The 11,753-nt window shown below is 57.5% G+C and overlaps 1 protein-coding gene across 1 annotated transcript in view; it reads right to left on the minus strand.

Moving 5' to 3' along the window:
* Positions 1-11,753, minus strand: part of ASTN2 (astrotactin 2) — a gene marked incomplete at its 5' end in the record, with an annotated part of 265,286 nt that extends 253,533 nt beyond the window's left edge. Inside the window, one exon of the mRNA XM_021414154.1 lies at positions 11,531-11,753. Coding sequence (XP_021269829.1) covers positions 11,531-11,753 — 223 coding nt within the window. The remainder of the gene's footprint in view (positions 1-11,530) is intronic.

Consider the following 11,753-nt stretch of genomic DNA (forward strand, 5'->3'; position numbering starts at 1 on the left):
ACAAGAGAGACATGGACCTGTTGGAGCTCATCTGGAGGAGGGACACAAAAATGCTCCCAGGGATGGAACACCTCCCTGCGAGGACAGGCTGAGAGCTGGGGCTGTGCAGCATGGGGAAGAGAAGGCTGCATGGAGAGCTGAGCGCGGCCTTCAGTATCTACAGGGGCTGTAACAAAGAAGGGGACAGACTCTTCAGCAAGGTCTGCTGCGACAGCACAAGGGGAAATGGATTAGATTGGATATAAGAACAGTTTTTACAATAAGGACAGAGGCACAGGTTGCCCAGAGAGGTGGTGGATGCCCCAGCCCTGGAGGCATTCAGGGTGAGGCAGGACGGGGCTCTGAGCACCCTGCAGGCATCCCTGCTCACGGCAGCACAGTTGCACCAGGTGGCCTTTAAGGGTCCTTTAAGCACAAATGATTCTGTGGTTCCCATTCGCATTGCCAGAGCACTGTGCCACCACCCAGCCCTGCTCTGCAAACCAACGCGCCCAACTTCTCCGCTCCCCCCTCCTCCAGAAGCCACCAAGGAGAGAAGGCAAACTGTCACCGTGCTGGTACACGATGCACGCTCACACGTGGGAGCAGCAGGCGCAGGGAGCCCAGGGCTGTCCCATCCATCACAACGCAGAGGTTGGCAATGGTGGGAGAACACCAGGACCTGCCCAGGCTGCGTGGCCAAGCTTTCGAGGAACGGGATCAGCGCTGTTCCTGGATGGCGGTGCTGCTGGGGCGGCACTGAGCTGCTTCACAGAAGTTGAAGAGCAGCAGGAATTAAAAAAAAAAAAGAAAAAAAAAAAAGCAGCTGCAGCCAAAAATGCAAAGAGATCCCTGGAAATGAAGCGTTTGCCAGGCTTCTCCCTCATGCTTCAAGGCACCCACTCATCCTCCCCGAGGGCCTGTCAGACTTGCATGGCAAAAAATACTCGCTGCACACCCACCCGAACCCAAAAGAAAGGACCCCGAAATAAACCTGGAATCCAGGACTGGCAGGAAGACAAAGTTGGGGGTGGAAGAAGAATTTTTGGTGCCGATTTTCTGATGAAGGAACTGCCTGACAGCGCTTCTGCAGCGGGCCAGGGCTCGTGGCCCTGTAACTAGCACAGCCCCCTCAGACATCATAATAGATGGCTTTTAATTACAGGGCACAGCCTCAGAGGCACTGGGTATCTGAGAGCACGCAATGGAAACCAGAGCTTAACAGCAATACGAACCCATCACCCCACGGTGATGCATTTAGGTCAAGGAAAAGAAAATCCCAAGAAGAGGCACGGACGGGTATCCAGCTGTGCTATCCAACCCCATCACACACCACAGATGTCATCTTCTGTCCTGCATCCCGGTGGGGTGCACCCAAAGGGATGGCATGGGGAGGGTCGGGTGGGGGCTGGGGAAAGGCTGTGCCCCAGAGGGCAGCGGGCCTGGAGCTCTTGGACACTGCTCTCAGCCATAGGAATAGGGTTTGGGTGGTGCTGCACGGAGCTGGACCCGATGATCCTTATGGGTTCCTTCCAACTCGGGGTATTCTATGATCAAGCTGTAGGTGTCCCTGTTCACTGCAGGGAGTTGGAGGAGATGACCTTTAAAGGTCCCTCCCAACTCAAACGATTCTAGGATCCCTGTTGGTCCCTTCCCATTTGGGGCATTCCATGATTCCGTGATTCTACGACCTGCAGCTCAGACAGGAGAGCCAAAGCAGGGGCTGTGGAGATGGAGAAGTCTCTGGAGAAGGCTGTGAGCTGCTGGGAACTCCCCAGGCTCTGCCCCTCCTGACCCTGTGCTCACAGCCATCCCCTCCTCCAGCCACAGCAGCCCAGGGGCTGCAGGAGGCCAGCTCCAGCCTCCCCCTCCACCCACAGCCCAGATGCTGTCCTTTGGCTGATCCATTATGCAGATGCTTGCTAAACAGCTGTGAAAAATTTGTTTGCATTTGTCAGCTTTCAGACCAGCTTGAACCACATCGAGCACAGCTGCTCCCACCGCTCCCCAGCTCCAGGAGCATCACCAGCACCACCCACCCCCATCACGTCCTCTTGGGCCACAGACAACAGCCAAAGCCCCCGCATGGGCTGTGCCCACCCCTGGGGACTGCCCGGGCCCATTCAGGCCAGGAAGGTTTTGGCAAGAGCCGTCTTTCATGCAAACTTTTCTTTTTTTTTTTTTTTTTTTTTTTTTAATGTGTCAGTTCAAATTTGCTCTAATACTTTCATCTTCAAAACAGTGTCACAATTCCCCTTCAGCATTTTCATAACAATGCTGCCCTTTCTGCTTCGAAATATCTGTTCAGACTTATTGTTCACGCACACACCCAACTTTAAAGCCCCGCGCTGAGGAGCTGCGATAAAACTGGAACACGTCGCTCTTTGAATAATGACAACTTTTCCTTTCATCCAGCACTAATTAACACAAACACCCCTCCCCACGCACAGACCCTCGGTCAGCACGCGGCACGGCTGGGAGACATGGGATGGCTGGGGGGGATGAACGAATGGATGGAGAAGTGGAGGGATGGGTGGGTGGATGGATGGAGAAGTGGATGAGTGGATGGGTGGGTGGACGTATGAAAAACCAGAGGGATGGATGGGTAGATGAACGGAGAATTGGAGGGATGGGTGGGTGGATGGATGGAGAAGTGGAGGGATGGATGTGCAGATGAGTCAAGAACTGGAGGGATGGGTGGAGGGATGGATGAAGAACTGGATGAGTGGATGGGTGGGTGGATGGATGAAAAACTAGGGGGATGGATGGATGGGTGGAGAACTGAAGGGATGGATGGGTAGATGAGTCAAGAACTGGAAGGATGGGTGGAGGGATGGATGAAGAACTGGATAAGTGGATGAAGAAGCGGATGGATGAGTGGATGTGTGGATGGGTGGGTGGATGGTTGAAGAACTACAGGAATGGATGGATGGGTGGGTGGAGAACTAGAGGGATGGATGAAGAACTGGATGGGTGGATGGATGGACGGACAACAAACTGAGTGGAGCAGCTGTGGGATCCTTGCAGCTCGTACAAGAGGCACAGACCCCCACTGCAGCCATGTGCAAGCAAGCACCACATCTGAAGGCAGCAGCAAACTCCTGGGAGCTGCACGGAATGGACCTGGTGGCCCCAGGGGACCGTGCTCCTGCTGCAGCCCTTCCCTTGGGCACAGATGGTGCTCCCTGGGCAACTCCCTCACCCTGCAGATATCAGCATGGAGTTGCAAGAAGCAGAGCAAGCTGAGCAACACGCTCCCAGCAGGCCCAGGGAAGCTGCAGCTCATTCCCCAGTACCTGTGCCCTCCAGCTGCCACAGACAAGGTGAGAAGCACCATTACAAACAGCAAAGCTTTTCTTCCATCCAAGCCTTCCCTCACCCAACAACAGCAAAAGAAGAATATCAACACCTCCTGCTTTGCCCTCAGGTGCCTTCAGAACAGTTTTACAGAGAGGCGATCAGAACAAGCAGCGATAACCGCAATCCCACGTCAACAGGCAACGCTTGCATCTTGTGCCGCAGCCAGGGCACGGACTTCTCCTTCACTTCCCAGCCACCTCGGGGTGAGGAGCTGCTGCCCCACGCCAGATCCTTGTAGGACGCAGCGATGTGGGACACCGCTCCCCAGGGAGGTGACCACAGAGCTGCCGCAGATGTACACTGCTCCTGCTGCGGGGAGGGGAGGCTCTGCAGACCAAGGTCTGCTGAAAAATGAGTTTAAAATCACTCACAGCACACACACACACACACACACACCAAGGCAGCACAGCAGCCTGCCAAAGAGCTGCAAGAGCCAAGTGCAGGTCACAAACACAGCTTGGGGAGGGGGGGAGGGGGGGCACTGGAGGAACACCAAAGGGTCGCTCTGCAGGGGGAGGGCTCTCACCAAGCACAGCTTTCCTGCAGCATCCCCCGAAGCACCCTGTGTCCCCACCTCGCCCCGGGCTGCCCGGGTGGGAGGAATGCTGCAAACAAGAATTTTTTCCTGTTTTTCCTCTCAGCGGCTCATTGAAACACGCTGTAAAACCCCTCATCGGCAGGAGGGGCAGGTTTACAACAGCCTGCAAAGCAAGCCCAGGCAGCAGAGACAACCCCCCTCGGTGCACACAATTCCGGGTAGAGCATTCAATTTCGGGATGCCACGGCTGTCCCCGCACTCTAGCTCAGCAAAGCCCAAACCTGATGCTACGGCTGTGATTTTCAGCCCCATTCCCACCCAGCACAGGACACCATGTGCTAAGGCACAGCAGCACAGCAAAGTCCAGGATGGAGCAAGCCACCGTGCAGCGAGCCCCCACGCTGGCTGCGAGCAGCCCCTACAGGCAGCGACCTCCCCGCATGCTGCACACCACGCGTCCTCCAGCTCCCGTGCACCAGGATGCCCTTAATGGCTACGAGAGAAGGCAAGTTCGGATTGTCCAGTTTTACAGCGCGCATCGGAGGAGCGACACGGGATTGGGAAAACGCATCCCATAAACTAACTGCTAAACGACACAGGCTAAGTGAGCACCACTCCAAACCAAAATAGATCGGAGCTAACTTCAGCTTTTCCAGCATATGCCTCCGATGACGGCTTCTTTTAGTGCCACTTCTCCCACTTGCAATGTGGATTTTCGGGTGCTGCCACCAATGACAGCGTTTCAGACTCCCACCACTGCAGCTCTGGGGAAGCCAGGAGCAGGTGTCACTTGGGAAGGGGACGCGGGGTGACAAGATGTGGTCTCTGCCCCCACAGCAGCCCCACGCCCTGCAGCTGAACTCTGCTCTTATGGCCAGGAGCCATTTCTCAGCACTCCAACTGGATCTCCCACCTTCCTGGGGCAGCACGGAGGGCACGTCCCCCTGAGAACGCTTCTGCTGCCGAGATCCAAAGCTGCCGAAGCCACGCAAAAAGTAATTCCCACCCACTCCTACTGCCCCCAGCAAGAATATTTCTTCACTGCTTTTGCATAACAAACAGCTGCGCAGCTCTCCTTTGACTCCCAGGTAACTCGAGCTTAGGGAAAAACAAGCGAGCACAGCGCTGAGCTGAGACCTGACCCCAGGCAGCTCCCGGGGTGAGGCAGGGAGCATCCCGCAGCCGTCCCCGCTGGCACTCTGTCACCCAGCCGGCTGCGGCACGGCACGTCTGCAAAGCTCCTCTGGAATTCCTGGACATGAAAGGTGTGCTGCAAGACGGGTGCGTTACATCCGTGGGCTTTGTGACAGCGCACAGCTCCCAGCTCGGCTTCATCGCTGGAACACAAAGTTCAGCCCGAGCCTGGGGGCTCTGAGCAACAAAGCCACCCCAGCATCACCGGGGATGGGGATGCAGCACCCCGTGGGCTGCTTGTGCAGATGAGAACAGTGCCACCCACCCCGCAGCCTGCAGGCTGTCTCACTGCTAAATGCACCCGCCGGGTCCCCAAAATGCTGCGAGCAGCTCCTCTGCAGCATCCCTCCTCTTCAGCTTCAGAGCCTCCTACCCCAAAGCCCACTGCTGGTCAGGACCAGGAGGCCCTTTGGGAGATGAGAATGAATTGAGACCTATAAATGAGCCTGTGGGTGTAGCTGGAGCCTTTGGATGGGAGAGGGAGCAGAATGTACATCCACCCACTGCCTTCTGCATCACCACCCCAACCCCACTCCTGGGCACCTCCTCCCAGAGCCCTCCCTCTCTCTCCTATGCTTTGGGGAAACACAGAGCAAAGTGACACCAGCAAGAGTGCTGCAAAGAAACCCAGGGGAAACCCCTCAGGCAGCATGCTGGGCAGGAGGGAGCTTAAACTCCTTCAGTTTACACGGCAGAGAGGTACAGCAGATGAGAAAGAACTATGATCAGAGCAGGCACGAGCAGAGGCTCTGCGGCCTCAGCCCCTCCTGTCCCACCAAGAGATAAGGGAAGGGAAAAAGAACATGACTCAAAGCCTCAAAGACAGCAGTACAGCTGAGTTCTGGTGGGGACGCCCATGGGGACTGCCAGCCTCCTGCATCTCCCCATCCCGCACCATGGGAAAATGCTGCAGCCCCAGCCAGGCAGCCCCAGCCTCGAGCCCAAATGGGACACAACTGCAAGAGAGCGAGTGGGGAGAAGTGGTGGGTCTGCGAGGTCAGCGCCAGATCCCCCACTGGAATCTCAGGACACAGCACCTATTCATCTGCCATTTGCTTTGGGGACGGTCACTTCCCACTCTAAGTTTATCTTAAGGTCTTTGCAGCAAGCGCAGCACTTCCCCACAGGCACATCCCACCAGCACTGCAGAAAGAAAGGTCCCAGATTGCAAAACCAGTGGCTGCTGATCCCTGTCCCTACCAGGACAGCTCCTCTGAACGTGCTTAGGAGCAGCCCCATCAGCTCTGTGATCTTCCTAAACACAGCAGTTACCAGGTGACTGGGAAATCTCTTTTACTGCTGATGCTGCTAATGGAAAATTTCTCCCCTTTCTCTGCTGCTTTCAAAGCCAGTCTGGTTTCATGCAGACTTTGTCTTGCACGGAGACAGCGGAGCTGGAAGCACAGAGGGAGGGGTGCAAGACTGGCAGGGAGCTGGTAATGAGAAACAAGAGGGACTTGTGCCTCCCTCCCTACCAGCCCCTGTCTGCAGCCTATCTGCCCCATCTCCTCGCCAGAAAGCTCTGCCCAGCAGTGCAGACGCAGGAAGCCGCGATCGCTGCTCGCCCCCTCCACATACCATCCTGCTTCTTCAATACCATTAAGTGTCTCCATACTGTCTGGACACTGGAAACCTTAACCAAATTAGCCGGGACCCGAGCAGCAGCACAAGCATTCAATTCTCTTAAGTGGCACCACTTCTTCAGCCTGTTACACGCAGGCAGATCCCTGCCCGATGCCGGCACAGCGAGGAAGGCTGGTCGTGCTCTCCCATTCCCCATTTCGGGAGGGAAATTCCCAAAATGAGCTGTGCCATGGGGATTGCAGATGGGAACAGCGCTGACAACGAAAGGCTACAACCAAAGCATTTCTATTTCCTCCCCTTTTCCCTCCAGCCCCTGCCTGCCCCCACGCTCCACCAGGCACCTTGCTGTGCTGGGAGGTGCTTCTCCAGCCACCTGTGACTGCTAACATATGTGCCAGCAGCGTGAGATCAGCCCCTCACCGTTCCCACAGGTGCCATCAATCTGTCCCCGTCCTGGCTCACACAGCCCTGTGCCTGCACTCGTTACCCTGGCACCAGCACAGCGCCGGGGTTCAGGGGGTTCCAGCAGCAGCACCCCATCAGCACGGCAGCCCAGGGGCTTGCTGGCCAACCAGCCCAGCTTCACAGCCATACACCAGGCTTAGAAAGGCAAAGGCAGCACATTTTGGAGGCAGTGCCCTCCTGCACTGAGCACAAGCTGCCCTGGAGGACACTCACAACACCCCCCCCAGCCCCAGTGCACACAGAGGAACCTCATTCTCCTCATTCTGGAGAAAAGCCTGTTTTTCCCTGCGGTAACAAAGCTCGCTCCTGGCACGCCAACATCCCAAATCCCACTGCTGCCATGGGGAGCAGGGGATCCCAGCGCAGCCTTCCAGCCGCCAGCCCCGCCGCGCAGCGCTGCCTGCCTTCGCTATAGTTAATCTTCTGTTGCCACTAGCTGGTCAACACGGGTACTCTTGGAAAGCAGCAATTCCCCGAGTACAGCTTCCAGTACAGCTACGGATTTCAGTTTGAGCTGGGAATTTCTCCCCTGGAGACGAAGCCAAACCCACGCAAGCCCACCCGACCGTGCTGGATGCGCCACGTCCAACTTTGCTTCGGGGTCAGCACTCATCTCAGGGCTCGCCCCACCCAATGAACACCTCCATGCCGTGCCCGCAGCCCCTCTAGGTGCTATAGGGCTCACCCTCCTACACTCATTGCAGAGGGATCTCGAGCCCAGGACCCCCTCCCAGAGCTCACAGGGCTAAACGCAACCGCAGCATTCGGTATCGCTGCAGTGCCACTGCCCTCCCCAGGTGGTCCCCATCCATGCAGATCTGCCCTAAACCTCAGGCCCTGCCATAGAAAAGAAATAAAAGTAAAAAATAAAACTGCACGTCATTGACCAAACCTCTGCCCGGCAGGGCGAGCACCTGGAGGACTTGCCCTCCTTTAAAGCAGCACCAAAAAGCTCCGTTCCCAGTAGGGTTCCAGGCGGCCCTCAGCCTCCCCACCTGCTCCACAAAACCCACAGCTGTTGACAAAAGCAAAGAGCAGCAAAACCCTGCTCACACACACACAAACACAAAAAAAAAAAGCAGTAAATTCAAACAATCTACGGGGGACTAAGTGCTTTCCATTATATTAATGCATTCTTATCCCGGAGAAAAAGAGAAGTTGCGAGATGGCTTCAAGAAAAGTTCCGAGAGAAAAGAGAAGAGGCAGTGGGAAGTGCTGGAGGAGCTGCACGGCTCCGGGAGCGGGGCTACCTGCACTGGGCTGCAGGTGGAGGGGTGATGCACAGCACTGCTCCAACAGCCCCAGCAGCGCAGGCAGGGCACGCCGCATCCACCGGAGCCATTTACAGGCATGTAGCAAACCATTCCCACGTAAGCCACTATCAGCTACGAGCAGCAAACCTTTGCCTGCCTCCCTCTTCCCTCTCTCTACATCTGCGTGCGCACAGAGCTCGTGCAAAGGAGCGGGGAAGCGAAGTGCTCCGCTCCCGAATGGCACTTCAGGCAGAGTGCTGCTATTGTGCAGCGTGGACTGCAGCAAGGCACGCACCTCGCACAGCCCTCGTCGTGCAGGAACGAAGTCAACGCCACGCCGCACCATTCGCAGTGTAACACTAGAAGAATGGGGGTGGGGGGGGGAAACCGCAAAGCATCGGTTGTACCCAAGGTTAAGGAAAGGGCAGGAGGCTGTCTGAGAAAAGGGGAGGCACAGCAATTCATAACACAACGGTGGCAAAGTTACATTTGTCATTTCCTGCCATCACCGTGCTTTGCTGTGTGATTTTCGAGTGATGCAAGCAAGGGGGGAACCGTCCTTCGTGCATCCATAGAGGGAATGCACGGCTCAGCAAACGTGGATGTGCAGAGAGGGGCCCCAAGAGCTGCCCATGGGCACTGCTGCCACAGCTGGGAGCACTGTGGGCAGGGGACAAAGTTTGGGGCCAGGCTGGGCCCCCACCACCCCTTAATGGGACAGACCCAGGACAGAGCCACCTCTCACCCCAGAGGGCTCCTGGCTGCGCTCTGCAGCACCCACCGGCTCCAAGCAGCTGTTCCCTCCACCTGTCTGCCTGCAAATCCTGCAGAAGTTTTGCTCTGCTGCAGATGATGCTCCGGCTGCAGAGCCCCATCCTCTGTCAGTGCGTGGGGACGCAGGACCCAGCACGGGACAGGCCACCTCCTGCAGCCATAGCACTCAAACAAACCCATGCCCACGTCGTGGCAATGCTTTACTGCCTGGAAGGGCTTTGGCCCCGGGATGGAGCAGGAGGGGAGCGCGGCAGCAGTGCCCAGCAGCCACCACGCTGCACATGGACAGGATCGCCGTGATTTATTCCCAAATAATTTCAGTTCTGAGACCACGATGCTGGCAGCGGTCACGGGTTTTGGGAGAGCTCCCTACCACAGCCTCACCCACAGAGCTGTGAGCAGCCTGCGCCCGTGCCTGGGCTCAGAGGCACTGAGGAGCCTCTGTCACGCTGGAAGCAGTGGGACTTCAGCCCTTACACATCTCCCTCTGCTCCAGCCTAGACACCCAGCAAACACATCCAGCAACACACACACGAGCATCAGAAATCAACCAGCAGCGGGGGCTCCCAAAGACTGAGGCACAGAGAACCACTGCAAGCAATCCTCACTAAGCGATTCCGCTGATCTTCCACCACTAGCAGGATTTTCACCCCCAAGAGCCCATCTCCAGGCAGCAGCAGCTCTCCGGTCGGTCCCCAGCCACTGCTCACTTTACAAAAAGAGATGGAGCAGCAGGAAAAGAGACAGCATGAAACTTCACGGCCAGCAGCGGCCCTGCAGAGCGCTCACCCAGAGCAGAGCTAAACGTGGGACTCAGTTGCCACTCCAGGAGACGGGAAGAAACGCAACAGATTTGAGATATCAGAGCATCCACCGCAATCCACGAGCTGGGCTGTGGGGAAGGACGAGGGCCCTCCCCGCTCTGGAGGCTGAGTGGTTTCAGGCCCACGATGGCAGCACCCCAGCGCTGCGCAACACCTGCACCGGCGGGGTCTCGCATCCACAAAGTGACAGCGACAGAAACACAGCTTTGCAAGAAACCTGCCCCGTGTTTCAGAGCACACGCATAACCAACAGCCCGAGCAAAGAGAAGGGAATTTCCCAGACCGAGCCGCGGTCTCTCTACCAGCAGTCAGTGACAGCAATAGGATTTGCGAGACAAGATCACATCTCAGACCTATCAAGACACATTTCTCTCCTCCAACTCGAGCTGTAAGCCGCACTGCACGCAGAGGGGTTTCTCTGCCTTCTGGTATATTTAGATCGGCGCTCAATTCACACCCAGTCCCTGAAGAAACCGCGCTCTAACCCGGAAATTCAAGGCGGTGAACCGCAAAACTTCTTGTTACTTTTAATCACTGCAAGGCAAATGCCGTCCCTGCTGCATCCAGTCGTTGATTTCCACTTTTATTAGGTGAAATAGAGCAGCTGGTGTGTGGGGGATTTCGGCAGCTGCCCAGCCGTGCCAAAGGAAGGCACACGGCAAAGGCAGGATGCAAGAGGCTCAGTTTGAGAAGTGCCACCAACTTATTTATTGCAGGGATTTGCTATGAGAAGGCTTCACAGGAGCGGGAATGGAGGGAGCGGGAGGCACAGCCGGGCGCTTTCCCCCTGCACCTGGAGGACGGCAGTAGCCTAAGAGGGGACACGGTGCCCGCTCGGTGCCTGCACAGAGCAGCTCGGTGCGCCCGCTGCACGCAGCCCAGCTCAGACACAAAGTTCAGCAGGGATTACCTTCGGTGCAGACACCAAAGAGCAGGAAAGCTGGTGGCTAAAGAGATCAGCAGAACCCGCTGGCGCTCTGGCACAGCAAACAGCCAGCTCTCCACGCAGAATTCTGAGCAGCTCGCTGGGGCTGAGCGGCGCTGCTCACGGCACACAAAGGGCTGAACGGGACCAGACGCGGCTGGGGCAGCCCGTCCCCGGGCACCGACGCCCAACTACGGCCACGCGAATATTTCCAGCCCAATCCCCCTCCCCACAAAGGCTGAAAGAGGGAGAAAGCCGGCAGACGTTCCGCAACAGAGCCTACGGCTGGAGTTGGGCACGAAGCGAGAACGAGCTGAAGAGCACCGAGACGAAGCGTTCGGAAATGCGGGCTCCCGAGGAAAGAGTCCCCGGAGCCGCGGTACCTCCCCGGGGCCGAGCCCAAGTACGAGAGCAGCAGCCGGCACTTCAGCGGAGCCCCGACTCGCAGGGTTAGAGCAGGCGACCGCGGCAGCGCTCAGGCCCCGCTGAAATCCCTCCCCGATAGAAAACCGTAGCGATATTTCCGTAAGAAGAGGGAGCCGGCAGAAAGCCGCGGAGCAGCGCCGGGTGCCGGCTGCGGGCTGGGGGCGCGGGGCGCTGCGGGAAGGGCCGGGCGGGAGCGGCCGCCGCTTACCGAGGGTGAAGAAGGGCAGCTCCGTGTTATCCAGATCGTCCTGCACGGCGACGCGGCCGGGCAGCTCGCTGCGGACGAAGAGCAGCAGACGGGAATCGGCGGCGGCGGGCGGCGGGGCTCCGCTCCAGCTGATGTCGTTCTCGCGGAGCACGGGCAGCGTGGACACGGTGACCGTCTTCACGCGGCACGGACCGGGGGGTTCCCGCGACGACGCCGCCGCCAC

Source organism: Numida meleagris, chromosome 16 (genome assembly GCF_002078875.1).
Source record: "Numida meleagris isolate 19003 breed g44 Domestic line chromosome 16, NumMel1.0, whole genome shotgun sequence".
In the NCBI taxonomy this organism is placed as follows: Eukaryota; Metazoa; Chordata; class Aves; order Galliformes; family Numididae; genus Numida; species Numida meleagris.